The sequence below is a fragment of the Vanessa tameamea genome, chromosome 18 (assembly GCF_037043105.1).
Source record: "Vanessa tameamea isolate UH-Manoa-2023 chromosome 18, ilVanTame1 primary haplotype, whole genome shotgun sequence".
NCBI lineage: Eukaryota > Metazoa > Arthropoda > Insecta > Lepidoptera > Nymphalidae > Vanessa > Vanessa tameamea.
Window position 1 is genome coordinate 11,644,927 of NC_087326.1, and position 18,330 is coordinate 11,663,256.

Sequence of the window (18,330 nt, forward strand, 5' to 3'; positions counted from 1 at the left end):
GGGGATGTAGCTCAGTGGTAGAGCGTTCGCTTTGCATGTGAAAGGCCCCGGGTTCGATCCCCGGCATCTCCAAGTTTTTTTACATTTAAAAAGTATAAAATTATGAATTATACCAATCACTCTTTTATTTTTTAATACCATGTTATTACTAAGAAACTTCGATTCAAATTGTGTTGCAAAAGGAAATAAATGTTAATAGGATATATGCAGGAGCTGGATGCGAGTTGCCGAAGAAAGACCACAGTGGCGTGCATTTGGAGAGGCCTATGTCCAGCAGTGGACGAATGCGGGCTGATGTGTGTGTGTGTGTGTGTGTGTGTGTGTGGATATATGCAAAATTGTACACTGCATTGTACAAGCGGCGAGTTTGATCTGACATAAGGAATTAAATATAAATTTATATTTTATCGTTACTTATATGATAGCGAAAAAATGAATAGATTCTAAGTCGAAAATCAGAGTCATGCAAATAAAACATTAAAAAAATATATATCCCGATTGACCCCGACGTGATTTGAACACGCAACCTTCTGATCTGGAGTCAGACGCGCTACCGTTGCGCCACGGAGTCGATAAGGAGATTAATGAAATTGGTAAACTAATAATAAAATATTGTTTACAAAAATATTTAAATATAAATGTTAATTTTATTAGAAACCAATCTAAATATCTTCGTAAAAGACTCATAAATAACTTTTAAATTTGTTTTTCATAATTTTAATAACTAAACTATAAAATCAAACTTAGATAATGTTTTTACAGCACCATCTAGCCACGGCGTAAGGAGTTTGGTTGGTTACACTAGCTAGTACATAGATGTCGTTACTGTCAACACCATGAATAACTATTGCATTTAACTTGCAAATATGTGTATTACCAATTACCATTTTGTATTACCATTAAAATGAAATATATATACTTCATTTTCGAATGCCTCTTTTTTCAGTGAGCAATAGTTACTCCAGTCTCGACGGGCACAGAGCGTCAAAAATTTGAGGTAGAATTCAAGTGAAAAATTAATATTACATTGACTATTTATAATACATTGGTACTGTTTGTTTTTACATTTCATTAACATTAGGTACGTTGGTACGTGTTGGTAATAATCTGTGGTCTTCAATATAGATTCGAAAAAACCTCTTAATGTTTAGCAGTCAGTAGAATTAAAGAGAATATAATAATTAATAAGTTATAGAATCTAGAGTTAGAACAAAAACTGTGCGTAGCGCATAGTAGAGCAGAGCTATTAGAAAATCACGTGGAATATGTTAATCTAATTTTTGCTTACATTGTTTGCTTATCTTATTCCCTCTGTCATTGTAATAATCTATCTTTTGACATAAACAAGCTTGTGCGGAGTAGACTGACATGGTTAGATTCAAAGAGTTTGATTTTAAATAAGGTTTAAAGTTCTAATCATGGCGTATGTGTGGTAAGGTACCGGCACATATTAATCCAGGGCGCAGGGCTAATTTCCCGGACGTCGTCGGGTTTCTTATATCAACGTCGATGACGGTCAAGTCTTGGACTATAAAAATTGGACCGAGTAAAATGTACTAAACAGCACTGACAGCTGATCGCACTGTTTTGGATATAAGTACCTACTTCTTTTAATTCCAACATTCAAAAAACTCTACTGTAAGTCTGCGATTTCACGCGGACGGATATAACTTTGTTTGACCGTCAATAATAAAACGCTAAACATTACTTTATAGGCGTCTCCAGTTTAGTCATCCGATCTGGTATTTACAAGCGTTATCACTGAGTGGGGTCACTGATATAGTGAAATAATATTAAATCGCTAATTTCATAATCCAGAGGTTAATATTCCATAAATTATATAAAGCTGTTCTTGTATAAATAGATTAAGAAAAATTAAACTCCGATATAGTACAGTTTTTCTAGTTAGCTTTAGCTTTAAAGTATTAAATACGTAGGAATTTTTAAATTCGTATGTTAATAAGAACAAGTGAATCTTACTGACATACATACCCTCCCGTTCCAACTAAAAACACTGGTAGATAAAATATGTATAAATTACTAATTTAGAAAAGAGGAAAGGGTAGGTTAGTTTGCGAGTGCATTGCGACCCTGTTTAGACTAACCAAACTATAATATTAAATTGTGAGAAATTAGTAATTTAATATGATAAAAGGTTTTTTTTCGTACCTCGTGTTCAAAAACGATTTGATGTACGAAATTAGAAACGATAGTACGGTACACACTACACACGATTATGTCGTAGGTGCCTACTTAGACCACAGCTCTGAGCACAGGCTGCCGCGGTAGCACGTGTTCCCGCTCTCGTCCGAAGCATCAGTTAGGTACGCACCGCACTACGAGTGTTTTAATGCTGGGGTTTCCCAATGCACTCTCCGTTCTTTGTAAATCGGCTGAGTACACTCAACGATATTTATATGTAAATTCTTGTCATTTTTAATTAGAATTTTATTTAGAAGACGTTTGGTGGAAATGTAAATATAATATTTCCTTAAATTTATTATTTCACATTTCGTAAAACAAGATTTTATCACGAAAACAAAATTACGTATCTGCGTGATTTTGTTATAAAGTTAAGGAAATGATTGTACAAATCTTTGTACTTACAATAATTTCCTTAAGTTTACGTATGATACATAAGCACAACCCACATAAGAACGATTTCCGCTCATATTCCTATAATAATGAAACCGATAAAAGCCACAAATAAACAATTACATCATAGCTGTGTGCTGTTTGTTTCAGCGAAGGATAAATCTAAAGTCTTTCATTTTACCAGATAATAATGGAGGAAACACAATCTGATAATATTCGTATTGTATTATAAAACTTCTGACGATGACTGTACGATAACCCACATATATGTAAAGTATAAATACGGGAAAAACCAGTAAGAAACCATACTCCCAAAGATGCGAACCTTCCTCGCTCTGCTTCTGTTGTGCGCATGCGCTTTCTGCGCACCCATACACCAAGAACCCAAAGTCGCAAATGATCCTGACATTATTTACAATCTTGGAGACCTATTCCCTGAAAGACAAGAAAAAACGACGACCACAGAAATAACAACTGTGACACTTTCACCGAAATTATTAAGAAGACGCTTGCTCGTTAAACTAAAACCGAAGATAGCAGATACGATACACGATGTGGAGTATGAGTTTAATCTATTTAGAAGTGATGCGTGAGTTGACTGACTCTATTTTGTTGTAATAAATACAGTGACATCCTGTTCATATTTATGTTTGTATAACATCAGGGAGCCTGTATATTATTAGTTTAGTAAAATTATAATTTTAATAAAATACTACCTACAGCTATATTAAAAATATCATTTCGTAATAAAAATATATAAGGTTAATTTTGGTCAAATGATAAAACTAAAACGAAATACAGCATCGCTAAATAAAATTGAATTATGTAAAATATGCTATTTTGTAATAAAGTTACATTTTATTTATAATATTTCATAAATATATTTACTATTATTGTTTTTGTATGTAGCTGCATTCAATTATTATTACAAGCAAAGTAAATTATAAAGACATAATCCTTAAATCTAGCATTTTTGTTATAAATATTTATATAGATTATATATACATAGATTATAATATATATAGATTATAATAACCTTTTCTCATTTTAAAATTTATTGTTTTATGAAAACCTCAATAAACCAATAGTACTTAATGTAACATTAAATATTATTGATAATGAACTTATAATTAGCGTAACTACTTTGTTTGGTTATAAATTATGTTATCATTTGGCAACATTAATACAGACCGTCATGTGAGTTTATATTGTACTTGGTCTTGTTCAAGTAATGTCATTGTCAGATGTCACACAAAGTGAATTAAATACGAACGATCAGCAAGGTTGCACAAGAACGGGAGGTGAATGGACGTGAATTTAAATTCATGATAAAATAAGCAAAAAAACAATGTTACTGTAATGGTTGTGAGTGGTGCGCTCGTGCAAACATGGCTTACGATATCGGGTGGATCATCCCGCGCCTGCGAAACCCGGGTCGGCTGTGGTACTGCGCCAGTTCCATCACGGTGGCAGTGGTTGGTTTGTTCAGCAAGTTAATTGTAGGTAGGTTTATTAAACCATCTCTATTTCGATCACTTTTTATGTTTAAATAACAACACATTGTTAGTGTGGTAAGATTATATTAAAAGATAACTAAGTGTTTCGAAATGAAGACCTTCGCATCAACAAAAACTGATCTAGCTGCTTATGCTGCATATCATTTTAATATAAAGTGTATTAAACCGAGTGGAAAATAATTTTACCTTTTTGTAATTATTATCTCAAATCATATTTCCAAATTATGATGAACAGAAATCACTCCATTTGTCATTTAAAACATGAATGAAAAACTAATTGACCAATTGCAAATGTTGACTCATTTGATATGCCATACTATATTTTACAATTACATTCAATACCACAGGCGATGCATTGTCTGATTTAAACAAAATGTATTATTGTTTATCAATTATAGATATTTTCTTATCTTTAATTGTAAAAGTAACTCTAAAGAAAGATTACTATTAAAATATAATTAATATTGAAGGGCAAGTAATTTAAAACCCAAGATCATTACTTAAATATTCTCATCATAATGAGATCTCTTAATATGCTCAATTTTCTGAGGACTAAAATGCCATATACGCATAGCCATGTGATATTAATGTATGTGAAGAAAGATATTGAACCAAAACAGTAGCAATCTGTTCATCATTGATTAAATAAGAATTAGTTTGTTTTAATAGTATATTTGGAAGGCAGACTAGCACTGCCTATTCATTGACTCTGCAAGTAGTTTAAAGTATTCCTTACAATAGTATAAACTGTTGCATCCCTTGTTTCTTGTATTGTACTGGCCCACTCATCCTTAAAAGTTGGTATCTGGGTGGTATGCTACTACATGAACTGGCACAAAGCCCTACTGTGTTTATTGTAGATATAATACAATTATTCGTATTGTTGTATTCTTATGTGAATAATAAGTGAGCCAATGTCTTTTAAAATAGTCCAGTTTATGTTGTCAGTTAATATAATTGGTTTTAATAAAGGAATAACGAACTTTCATTGAGGTCGGCTATAACATATGATTTTGATGTTGTCTCCCAACTCTTACTCGGAAGTACTAAGAAAGGATGCTGACCCAGGCATAAGTAAGTATTAGTTACTCCTGTAAATCATAGCTTTGGTATTTTACCAAGATTTTATTTGTCCTAAATTAGACATTTATAATGAATTACATGAATTGATAACGAGTGCTAATATTACTAATCAGAATTTAACGTTCATATCTGATTGATTATTATTTTTGTTTTTCTGTAGCAATAGCACCAAGCGTCGTCCAATGACTCGGTAAATATTCAAAATCCTCGGAATTGTTATGAAAAATAAAAGCTAAACAGCACATATTAATTCCATATGCCATTGTTTCCTTATTTATTTGTAAAGTAAGATAAATAGATGTACGCGATCACTTGAAGATCACGCCTATCTAACTACGTCATCGATGACGTAGCAAGTTAGGGCGGGGTGTCACGGTCAAACACAGCATACGGCCCTCAGAAACGATCGATACAAATTGATTTTATTTCAATTGATATAATAGTATTTTAAAAGGCGATTACAGCCGACACACGTCTTTGTCAGTAATTTTAAATAATTATGTTTATTACTGACAGTAAAATCTATCGAAAGACATAAATCTGTATTCATAAATGAAGCGACGTTTTTTGTGTGTAACCTAAATGAAAAACTAGTGCGCGTTTCGGAGAAGGTACATTAGTTATAATATAATGCAAAGCAGTTTTGCTTCTAAAATATATATCGATGCCCTGCGCTCCGTGTGACTACACTCGACACTCGACTCTCGACACATTATGTATTAATATTATATTATCTCACATACATACACATGCTATGTATTATTCGTTGAGATTAATTTTCGTCGAGCTTGACTATAAAAGTAAAAGAAGAGTATATGCTAAGGCTTAGCCTCGGACCTGCCCTCCTTATCGAGGGCAAAGTTGCGGAGCTTACTCCACCACGCTGCAATGCGGGTTGGTGTTTATACTCGAACCAGTTTTCCTTACGATGTTATCCTTCGGCGCTAAGCACGAGATGGATTGTTAACACAATTTAAGCATATTAAATTGAGTCCCTGGCAGGTTTTGAACTCGAAATATACTATACTATTTCTTATATGCTTCATGTTCACGGCTCCTCAGCCGCACCGGCGCCAAACTTACTACTACTACTTACTTAGCAATAACTACTTTGGTACCCGAGGTCAAAGTTACCATTTCGTAAAATTATGTCCGCAAACAAAGCCGAAAACGATATATCATATAGCACAATTTTTTTAATTACTCAAGCCAAATTGTGATGGCCGTCCTCTACTGGATCGTAGGTCGGGATCGTTTTGACTGACGTATCCTTAGCCTTCTCGAAACGGGAGAAAGACTCGTCTCAATCCCGTTCCCTCTGCTTGTCTCCACATTGTTCTGTGCGACGCACACGGTAGAGCTCGCATTAGAGTAGAAATAAGTCAGTGCATATCATAATGTCAGGCTATTACCGGTTACGGTCCGCCTCGAACCTATTTGAGAAGACGTGAGAAGTCCGCATTTCTTTCGAGCACAAGACAGGAAGACTTTTTTCTGGTCGACATAGACAAGTAAACTAAGCTGATCGAGTTCGACCCTCTACTGTCCCGCTCTGCCGTCTCCTTTGTAAGTTGTTAGAGTCAGTCTATGATAATTTCATTTGTGGAATGAGATAAGAATAATTCCACTTGTTCCCCGAAGGCCAGGCTTCGTACTGGGTCACGATCGCTTGCACGATCCATTCTGCATAGAGAAGTACCATTAGTGACAAGTATTGTCATTCGCCAATATATATATATAACTGAAATATACTCCGAAGAGTACCTACCAACTGTGCACAGGGCTCGAATATGTATATTTGGCGCCATGTACACGAAGCTGGAGTGTGTTTAAAATAGTGATCGTTTAACTGTATAAAAAAAATCTAGACATTCAGGTTCACACCCGCCCCGTGTTGCAGAGTTCCTCAACAAGACGACGGTGTACAACCGCGAGGCACTGTTGCGCGCCGTCCAGCGGCCGCCCGACGTGCCGCTGCTGACCGTGTCCAACCACCACTCGTGCTTCGACGACCCCGGCCTGTGGGGTATGACACTGCTATATGCGTATCACTATTGCACACACTTCGAATATCATGAACAAACCATGAAACTGATTAAAGTTTGCCATATTTTATATTTTTCTTTTTATCTTCAACATTTTATCTCAATCCAAAATCGTTGCGTTAATTCTAATACTTAATCAAGATAACGAGATAGTAACGGCGACTATCGCAGCGGTGGATTGCCGCTACCATAAATTAATATTTTGATCTTTTTTGGTAGAAGGATTTTCTCAACGGAATAAAATTATAGGATGTACTACTGCAGAGTTAAACAGAAGCGCATGAGATGACAACTATGTTAAAGTTCTTAAAAATATGTATATTGATATATGGAAAATCGAAAAGTGCACGACTGATGACAATAACTGAATCGAAAAACGTAATGAATTCTGCTTTTTGCCAAATATGAAAGTTAATCGAGAATAATATATAGATACAGCACACAAGTCAATGGTTTTTTATTTTCTTTATACTTAAGTGACACCGAGTTTTGAAAGCAACCGTGTCCGTCAGAGTGTTTTCAAGTTTCAGGTTTCACGCTCGATTGAAGGAAAAAGTTTTTGGACTATTTCTAGGTTTTTTACATATTTATCATATTTAAACAAAATTTTTGAAAATTTTATATTTGATCTCAATGAGATAGAGCCGAGATGGCCCAGTGGTTAAAACGTGTGCATCTTAACCGATGATTGCGGGTTCAAACCCAGGCAAGCACCACTGAATTTTCATGTGCTTAATTTGTGTTTATAATTCATCTCGTGCTCGGCGTGAAGGAAAACATCGTGAGGAAACTTGCATTTGTCTAATTTCAACGAAATTCTGCCACATGGGTATCCACCAACCTTCATTGGAGCCGCGTAGTGGAATATGCTCCAAAGCTTCACCTCAAAAGGAAAGAAGGCCTTAGCCCAGCAGTGGGCAATTTACAGGCTGTTAATGTTGTTAACGTTGATCTCAATGAAATTATCTTTACAGGGGGACCAAAAGTATCTAGATTCCGTGAACTAACAAGAATATATTTTCGATCCTAAACCACTGAGTCGTGCAATATAAAACACTAAAGCAAAGCTAACGTTTATTAAAATCGCAAAAGAAATTGTGTTTCTTTTTTTTGGAATTTTCTGAGCTAGGCCTAGCTAAGCTCGTAAGACCCCGTCACTGATTACTAATATATTTTGGCAAATTTTTTCGTTTCAAACAATCGCCTATGACGTAACATATTATGCCGATATTTTGACGTTGTGCCAGCTCTTATGAAATATATGCGCTCGACCTCGACTAATGTCCTCTCTTAACTCGTTCCCATTTACTTCCGCTCTCAAATCTGCATATAAGCGGAGGAGAGCCTCGAACTAAAGACTTATCGATATCACTAATGACATTAAAGTGTCTTGAAACACTAGTCTAGTCTCCCCAGAGGGCGCTGCGGCCCAAATCATCGTCATTTTGCGTGATATAGGTTCAGTCTAGTCGCAACTCGAATGCATCGCAGCTATGGATATCTTAGTTCCATCTTTTTTTACGAAAACGCTGGCAAATCTTTGATAACGCCCGACAGACATACAATGACATTTCCATGAATAATAACATCAAAATTAATATTCCGTAATGTATTAGATAACGATTTATACTGTTACTAAGATATAGAGGTTAAGTAACGTGCTGTAAATATTAAGTTAACTGATTTCATTAACTTCTGGAGCCATGTTCAGCTACTAATCTTTCTGCGTTTGTGGTGACTGATGTCGCGTGTTGTGACAATTGTAGTATAATATTTGTAAATAATATAATGTATATAGTTGTCTCTGCACTCTTGCGAGTCGGTGATTCGGTCACCGGTACCTGTGTCGCCTGCCATATCGACGTTAAAAATATAAGTTATTTGGAGCAGAAACACCTTATAAAAGTTTATTTAAGTAACGCTAATACAACCTAATCAATGAAATAAAGTAACGAAGAAACGAACTTTTCCAAACGAGCAGCGAGCAGAACGCGTCACGCGCTCCTCGTGTTTGACAATTCCGGCACGTGTATTTAATGCATTCTAGTTTCCTGTCATACGATATTATTTCAACATCGGAGTCCATGGGTCATTCGATTATAGTTTTCCAACAATTTCGTCAACGCGACGTATCACCGGCGTCATTGCATTGATAAATCTCATGAACCGATCGTCGACTGCAATCGCAGCACGCGGAACAGCCAACGAGTTAATATCTCTGAATATCTCCGGGTCTCATACTTTATAGATATTTAAAACTGATTCAAAGTGTACTAACGAGGTACACTTACGCACAAACATATATGTACAAAGTTTGGTAAATCGTAATAGTAATAGTAATAGCGCTGAAAATGTAATGACCCGCCGGTCTAATGATTGGCGAGGAGTAATATACCAGGTCGCCGATATGCGTTCTGCGGAAAGGCATTCGGTAGTCGAATTACAAGTTTGTAATTACGTAGCAATTAAGTTAGCAGCGCGGTGTGACGCAGCAAATACACGAGTCAGCGGGTCATAAACCGCAGCGCACCGAGAACCGGATATCTTAAACTTGAAGTCATTATAAAAACATCGCTGACCTATATTATATTTTATAATACAAGATAAGTCATATAATGTGATTTTATTATTGCGTCATATAATTTCTTCGTTACAAATGTTACAGCACACGTCTAAATATTACATGAAAAAAATTAAATATAATTATTTTAAAATTCAAATTCTATCTAATTTTAATAAATCAGCTTATGTATAACTGGTTTTACTATTTTGTAAGCAGTTTTGCGGATCGACTATATAATAATGATAGATACAGATAACATCTTAATGTACTTGCGGGCGGCAAGCGTAAATAGTTCCTCGGATGTGGCCGTGAGGGTCAGGGTCCAGGGACGACCAGAGAGAAGACAATGCGCTGCTGACCTCGGAACCTTAGATGTTATGTTATGTGTGCCTGATATGGCACTGGCAATGACACGCTTACTTTAAACTTAAACATAGCCACGCTGTTAAGCGGTAGAGTAGATGATGAGTGTGTAGATTTCAGCCAGGTCTGCACGATATACATTCGATTCGACACGAATCATTCACACTCGTAGTTTACGTCTTAGAGTGACGCTCGTGCTCGTGCTCACAAGATGCCTTAGTGTGCGTGAGGCGATTACCATACGAGTAAGGTTAGCAAAAAAATACAATTTAGGTTAGTAATAATTCAACGTGGGAGAATGAGTCTTCTTGAGCGAATAGATCTATATCACAGATGGTCTGTGGTCGTACAGCCGATGACACACACGTCATGTCAAAGTTAAAATATAATTAGCTTTTTTGACGTTAGGGTTTTCTTTCCATTCTAATAATGACAAGGTCTCGTCCAGCTGAGTCGTATTTTCCCTATCTTTCGAATTAGTCTATCATATATTTTTGTAGGCGATGTAATGACGGTCGAATTTGGACTAATGAGCGACCACTGGTATAATGAATTGCGCAATACTGATGGCTATTGAACAGCGTTTCTGTTCGATGAGCAAGTGTAATCGCATAATTCGCATATATTACCAGCGACCGACCCCCTCCGCGCCCCGCCGCACAGTGGCCTGTTATCCGAGTTTAGTAGGCATTCAAGTAGTTTTTTCGTGAGGCCAGCTTATAAATCATAGGACCGCGAAAACTACTGTCATATAATAGACTAGCTGTTACCCGCGGCTTTGCCCGCGTAGAATATGAATATATTTACAAATTAACTTAAAATGTTACGTTAATGTAAGACCTCTTTGTATACCACATTGGTGTGTATTTCAGCCCTTAGGGTAGAATATCCAAAAACGCTTAAAAGCGAATCAACTCATTTTTAATCGGTAGCCCGAAAATAACATTTCATGCTTCTAACTTAAAAATGACGGACTTCCAGACTAACCTGTATACGAAATGTCAAATCACTTCTTTCCAAATAAAAAGTAACCTATGTCCTTTCTCAGGCTCTAGACTATTTGTGTACCAAATTTCATTTAAATCGGTCCAGTAGTTTTGGCGTGAAAGCGAGACAGACAGACAGAGTTACTTTCGCATTTATAATAAGGAAGCTTATGGAAGTATGGATTGTTATTTCCCTCGCTAGAGAGCTCCGATAAGAACCGCGTCCGATCGCTGCTAAATTCAAAATGCTACAGGGAGAACCGCGGCCTCCGACGCGCCTATAGCACGCTCCCGCCGCCCCGGCCGGCCGGTACCACAGCAAACGCTAGGTTCCGCAATTTTTAAATCTGTAATATCTTCGAAAATATTCATTTAAATTATATGCTGTAAAGGGTCATATAGACCAATATTAAATCAACAATGTATTTAAGGTATTTCATTGGATAAGGATTAATGCTGTATAGGTTAAAATCGCTTCGAAAATTAGCCAATATTTGTGGTAAAAAATAAATGACAAAAAAATGTTATTGTGGGTTATCACTTACAGATAGACACATATCATCGCCGACTTTTTTGTAGACATTTTTGAGGTGTACAATTCTGTAGTACATTATTTTGATCTATCTAGTAGGGTACAGCCAGCGTTTACAATGTAAGCGCAAAAAATGTATAAATTTACGACATCACATTAGAAACTTTTAAAATTATCAGTGTTGCTTAACTATATTGTCTATGTATTATATACAAAAACCTTCCTCTCGAATCACTCTATCTATTAAAAAAAACCACATCAAAATCCGTTGCGTAGTTTTAAAGATTTAAGCATACAAAGGGACATACGAACAGAGAAAGCGACTTTGTTTTATACTATGTAAAGATATATCATGGCGTGACGTTTGATCTACTATTCCTTGAGCTGTTTAGGCTTACTTTTAACCTTCTGAATCGATTATGGTATTTAAAACACAATAGTGTCTTCAAAGGAATATCTTTATATTGATAAAATGATACTTTGGACGAAACCTTAATATTTAAGTCATTCAAAAATACACGATAACGCCGCATTCATACGAAAATATAATGATTCATAAGTAAAGTCATCTCCATAGAAATATCCCAAACAAAAAATTGCAAATATGCGGTCTACGTTACTATTCGTATATATCGTTTCTTATAGTCGATATTCAGGCACGTGCATGGTCTGCCTTACAATATGTGTATGAAACTAGAATGTGGCCCACCGTGTGAGCAGCGCGTGCGCCAGCTCGTGCGAGCAGCGCGCTCAATAAACTATAACACGCTGTTTACCTACTTGCATAATATTACCACGCAGGCCTCCGATACCGGCATTCCCACATTTCATTGTATCGTGTTTGAAACTATGCTTAAATTCTACATACTGCTCTATTTAGGCTAATATTCTGACTATTTTCCCATTATTTCTAACGGTATATTGCTTTGGGGTCAGGCTACATATAACGAAATAGTTCTCAAACATTAAAAAAACGGTAGCTGTTCTACAAGAACAAACTCGAAACATGAGATGTTAGGTGGCCTTTTAAACAATCGTATCTCCGTCAAAATCAGCCTGGACTTTATTGAGCTACGAAGTGAGATCTTAACGACGAATCAAAATCAATATGAAAATACTCTATATTCAAGTAGGCTATATGCCCGTCACGTTAAAAGTAAGCACGATAAAAAAAACGGTGTCAATCATTGTGAAAGCACGAGAAGTAAGGAAACATTTAATATCAAGTTTCCGACGCAGCCAAATCATTATATTCTTGTTTTCTATGTAACGTTTCGAAGATATTTTAAAATAGTTAATATGAATTTTACTATCAAAAAACATTAAAAGAGAATATTATACAAGAATATATTTACGATGAAAATAAGGGAGCTCTTATTTTATTTAGGAAAATGTGTTGTTCTCAGTAGAATCTACATTCCGAACAGTAACAGCTTTACAATCAATTAGTTCCTGTAACAGCATAGAACAGTGCTTAAAAGTAAAGAATATTTTATTTTTATCATGTTTACTTGAATTTAGTTATTGGTGTTTGTGTATTGTTCAAAGTCTGCGAGATAATAATGCCATTCTAAAATCCGCCGTCTTGACTATTCGAAAGCCATCTGAAACGACGGAAAAGAGGTGAGGCGCACGACAGCTCAAAACTACCACCTTCCAAATTCTCGGAGATTTGCTGGGAGTTGCTGTCAGAAAAACTCGTTCACTTTGACGATTTGAACATCGAGATCTGTAGGCTTATAAACCAAGGATGAGATCGATGAAGTACTTCATTTTCTGATACACGGTATGATACGTGTATCAGTAGACAGAGTACTAGACGAGACAGGACATTTGTGATTTTTAATAAATATTTTCATATATTTGTACCAAAGCACTGTTAAACAGCGTAACCATACGTAGCACACTCAAATCCAAAACTATAATCATCTACATACATTTATGTATAAAGGCGGTGTATAATACTATTCAGAAACATTCACACCTCCAAACTTGAAATTTGGCAGGTAGGTTTCATAATTATATGACAGTAGACATCTGCTAAGAACCGATGTTACGGTAAAACGAGGGTTGAAAATGTGTGTTTTATGAATTTCGCGCAGCTTCAGCTAGTAATATAGATAAACTAATAATAATTCGCGTTTAAGAGTATTGTGTTCGCGTGTAACCTCGACTTATTTGGTTTGATAATTCTCTTATTTAATTATTGAATCTAGAATCTAGATTACTTTTCAGGTTTATTACATGTACTAAACGAAGTAATGTTGTACGATCGCAGGCGTGCTGGACACGGGTACGCTGCTGCGCGGCGCGCGCATGCGCTGGTCGCTGGCGGCGCACGACATCTGCTTCACGAACGCGCTGCACTCCGCATTCTTCGCGCTCGGGAAGTGCGTGCCCGTCGTGCGCGGCGCTGGAGTCTATCAGGTGTCATTTTCATCATTCTACAAATATTACAAAGCTGAAGAGTTTGTTAGTTTGGTCGCGCTCATCTCACGATCTATCGGTCCGGTCCGAATTTTGCACGTAATTGGAGGGAGGACATTTTCTCTTTTGCATTAACTTTCTGTTCTTTAAAACAATCTCGAACGCGAGACACGTTGCTGCTGCGCGTACAGTCGCAGTCCTGGAATGTTATGCCGATGACTAAGCCCGCGACGATTGTTGTTTGTACGTAACTCTAAACTACATCCTTTTGTTCCGAAGTCAACTTGTTGTCACGATACCATATTGATATTTTAATTACAACATTATGAGAAATTATATTATGTCTACAGTTATTGGGACTGTTAATGCACAATTTGCATACAAAATGCATTGTCTGATGCAAACTTTATAATTGTTTTACTAAGTTTATAAAATGTTTCTTAAAGTACGGATGTCATTTACACAAGTAACTTAAGGTGATATCAAATAAATTAACCTTCCAAATTTTATTTAATATAACTAGGCATACTTGTAAATGGTCCACCTGATGTTTAGGAGTCATCACCGTTTTTTAAAAAACTTACAATTAAAATAAATATATTCAACTTCAAAATACATCATACGAAAGATAAATTCTATCTACACAATGCAAATGTTACCCTCCGTTCTCTCACCGGAGCGAAACGCTCCCACGACGCGGTACGCGCGAGAACGACGTTGGAAGTTTGAAACTACTTAATCCTTCACATGGAGCTGCAGTACCTACGGTTAATATCATTTTTATTCTTCTCTCAGTTTATTAAGTTCACCAAAAATTGTATAATTTTATGTAAAATACTGCAATCACCAAGACATTTCACTAGGTATGAAATTATCCCGAGCGACCTATTCTCGTTCTTTGATCGCTAACGTGCCTACCGTCCGCGCTGCAGCCGGCGATGGACTTCTGCGTGGAGCGCCTGGAGCGCGGCGAGTGGGTGCACATCTTCCCCGAGGGCCGCGTCAACGTGGAGAAGGAGCGCATCCGCTTCAAGTGGGGCGTGGGCCGCCTCGTGGCCGACAGCGCGGCCCGCGGCTGCGCGCCCGTCGTGCTGCCCGTGTGGCACGAGGGCATGGACCGCGTGCTGCCCAACACTGAGCCCTACCGCCTGCGCTGCCGCAACCGCCTCTACCTCGCCGTGGGCGAGCCCATCCGCCTGCACGCCCTGCTCGATAAGTACGCCCGCCTCGTCACTCTTTAGCTTCTACTGCATTTCGATCTCAAAGGGAACTCTGCGGATTCGATAGAGTATTCGAAAACCGAACCAACCAACCCAAAGGGCTCTGTACGCGCTCATTTGAGTAGGTACCGCCCATTTCGACAACGTGACACAGGCACGGGTGACAAAACGTCTCGGTTCCCAAGATCGGTGAGTCTCAGCGATGCGAGGAATGGTTAAAATTTCTAGCTCCGAAGTTTTCGGACGGTGGTGACCGAGTGACAAATTGGCCATCTGATGTTGATTACCGTCAGGTGGTGGCAGGTTCGCCCGCCCGCCTACCCACATCAAAAATTTTACAAATAAAAGTAACGTGCAACGTTTAGTAAACGTCGGCAACAAACACCCAAACGATCACCCCCCCCCCCCCCCCCCCATTCGGGGATCGACGTATACCCGACGTCTCGCAATAAAAAAAATCCGAAAACATTTTGGCACTCGAAGGTGCGCTGCGGAAACCCAGCGCACCTTCCGGCCCCAAACAACGACGCGCCCGCCCGCAGGCTGAAGACCGCCAACGCGACGGAGGAGGAGACGCGGCGCGCGATCACCGAGCGCATCCAGGACGAGCTGCTCAAGCTGCGCGAGCACGCGCACGCGCTCATCCGCCGCGCGGTCGGCGCCGACGCCGCGCCGCCCGAGCGCAACCACAACTCGTGCGCCGCCGCCGACAGGCACGGCGCCGACTCGCGCGCCGCCGACTCGCGCCCCGCCGACAGGCGCGCCGACTCGCACGCCGACCGGGACCTGTGAGGCCGCCGCCGGGCGACCGCTCTCCGGTCCCGAGCCGGCTGGACGCTCCGACGGCGGCGCGCGTGCGTCTGCGGGGTTCTATAATAAGTTTCTAAATAGGAGAATTAAAGTTTTGTACGAACCTTTACATTGTTATCGTTTATGAGTGACGTTTTCATATCTCTTGATTTTAACGTAAAAACTTTACTGCGCACAAGAACTCGGTGTATCTGGATATAATGTTCGGGTGTTATACAGTTCTCTTGACGTTCGATCGAGCCGAGCGAGCTCTTTGATCTTTCGATCTTTTGAGTCGTTTGAAATCTAATATAATATCCTTTTTTAAATAGTTTTTATTCAAATCTCGTGATGTTTAAAACGATCGATTCGGCCGATGTGGCCGAGGCATTTACGTATTCTCTTGTGATTGAGGTGAGTTTTACTATATCGGTGTGAGGATCGCGCGCTCTGCTCGAAGCGAACGATAGCGGTGTCTCTGCTTCGTCGGATACATGTCCTCTGGGAAGGCACAACTTATACAATTGCACTTAAATTTAAATATTATAACATAACTTTTATCTTATTGACAAAATTGGTGCAATGAACTATGAGTTATTATGCAATATAAAGTACTAAGGGATATTAGAGTACACTGCGCTTTGTAGCCGTGTCTGTACTAAGTGTTACCAGTATGAAATGCCATTACAAACATTTTAACTTTGCCGCTCTGAAGCTGCAGCTTGTGCATGCGGTTGCCGATTACGTTACGTGGAACCTTACTCTTGTTAATAGTCTGCACTCGATGTTTTCTGTTGTTGGTTTTTGTTATTTTATTTATCTCGTTGAAGCTGTTCACTTCAACGGGCTTTTGTTATTTATTATAGTCGCTAATTAAAAAAAAAAAAAAAACAAAAAAAAAATTGGTATTGTGTAGCTAAGAACTATTTAAATAAACAAGAATTTCATTGATTCAACTTATCATAGTTTTATTTTCTAACATCTCACTAGAACTAATTCTTTTCTTCTTCACATATCCGTTTAAAAATAGACTTTAAGAGAAGAGCTGCCTAAGAGCCGAGTTGAAATGTTTGTATCGTAGGAGCGTAACCCGTCTTCTGTGTGTAGTGCGCGTAGTGCGCGTAGTGCGCGTAGTGCGCGTAGTGCTCGGTGTTACTCGTTGGTATTAATCGCAATCAGTATGAATATATTTAAAGAATGTTTCAATATGAAAAATCCTATTTATTTTTTAATTTATAAATAATTTTACACATTATTAATTATATACAGCACCTACGTTTCAAATCTTATATAAAATTAATATTTTAATAATTTATCTTCTTTATACATTTTATAATAATTTCGATAGATAATATTAAAGTGAATGTATTGTATTCTCGTTTAGATTGTAAATTAAGAGCTTCCAGTGAGTTTCCTCTTCTAGAATAACGTTTTGATAAGTCTTTACACAGTGTAAGCCCACATCGTGTCATATACAGCCTGTCTATAGTCGACGATCTGTAACCTGTCTATCTCGCCACTGGAATTATACAAAGGACTGCCCGTCGAAGTGTATTTGTACCTTTAGCTTACTTTGTAGGATTTATTGATATTACTGTGTGTTATATTGAAAACTCGATCGCGTAGACGTGCACCTTGAGGCAGTTAAACATCATTTCCAATACTTAGTACCTACCTCTAAATATATGACAATTCTATATAGTGAGTATGAGTTAGAGATTTTACTACTAAATGTATGTATTCAACTGCCGTCGAGCCGCCATCTCATGACCAAAGACTGTTCGACTTCACTCGGAGTGAAAATAATTAAATCTATTAACTAATAATACTATTTTTGAAGACATATTCGATTCTTAAATTCACTGCTAAGTAATAGTGCAACGTTTGGCACGCCGGCCCGCTACGCCCCGCGCGGCGCAGCGAGCGGCCTCTGTGTCAAAGCAGATGACTACGAGAACCTCATGTATCGCGAACGACATTTGTATGAACCAAACCTTCCGAATCGATATTTTTATTTACTTAAGTTATTGACTGAAATACATAATCAAAACGATCGGCTGCTAAAACTTAAAATTATTAATTTTTTAAATGTCGTCGTCGTCGTTGGGCGGCACTCGGGGACAGCTACAGATTACGACACAGGATTCCGATCCGGTTCCGGGTGTTTTCTTAACTGGGTCAGGGTCATATTCATCTATGTTCCGATCGAC

At 37.9% G+C, this 18,330-nt stretch overlaps 1 protein-coding gene and 2 non-coding genes across 3 annotated transcripts; 2 read left to right on the forward strand and 1 right to left on the reverse strand.

Moving 5' to 3' along the window:
* On the forward strand, positions 1-72 carry Trnaa-ugc (transfer RNA alanine (anticodon UGC)). Its single transcript has one exon. It is a non-coding gene; the product is annotated as a tRNA-Ala (tRNA).
* Positions 73-499: 427 nt separating this feature from the next.
* On the reverse strand, positions 500-571 carry Trnaw-cca (transfer RNA tryptophan (anticodon CCA)). The gene has a single exon. It is a non-coding gene; the product is annotated as a tRNA-Trp (tRNA).
* A 3,144-nt stretch (positions 572-3,715) lies between these two features.
* LOC113397145 (tafazzin) lies at positions 3,716-17,422 on the forward strand. Its single transcript, XM_026635362.2, has 5 exons — positions 3,716-4,098; positions 7,096-7,221; positions 13,963-14,111; positions 15,044-15,327; positions 15,874-17,422. Exons 1-5 carry the CDS (start codon positions 3,984-3,986, stop codon positions 16,121-16,123), a joined length of 924 nt encoding a protein of 307 aa, XP_026491147.2. The 5' UTR covers positions 3,716-3,983; the 3' UTR covers positions 16,124-17,422.
* Positions 17,423-18,330: the final 908 nt, after the last annotated feature.

Bases quoted from the DNA above. Each gene is read 5' to 3' on its own strand.
- LOC113397145 (XM_026635362.2), top strand. From the start codon at position 3,984: ATGGCTTACGATATCGGGTGGATCATCCCGCGCCTGCGAAACCCGGGT. The intron at 4,099-7,095 runs GTAGGTTTATTA...CCCGTGTTGCAG, and splicing joins GTTCAGCAAGTTAATTGTAG to AGTTCCTCAACAAGACGACG. The intron at 7,222-13,962 runs GTATGACACTGC...GTACGATCGCAG, and splicing joins CGACGACCCCGGCCTGTGGG to GCGTGCTGGACACGGGTACG.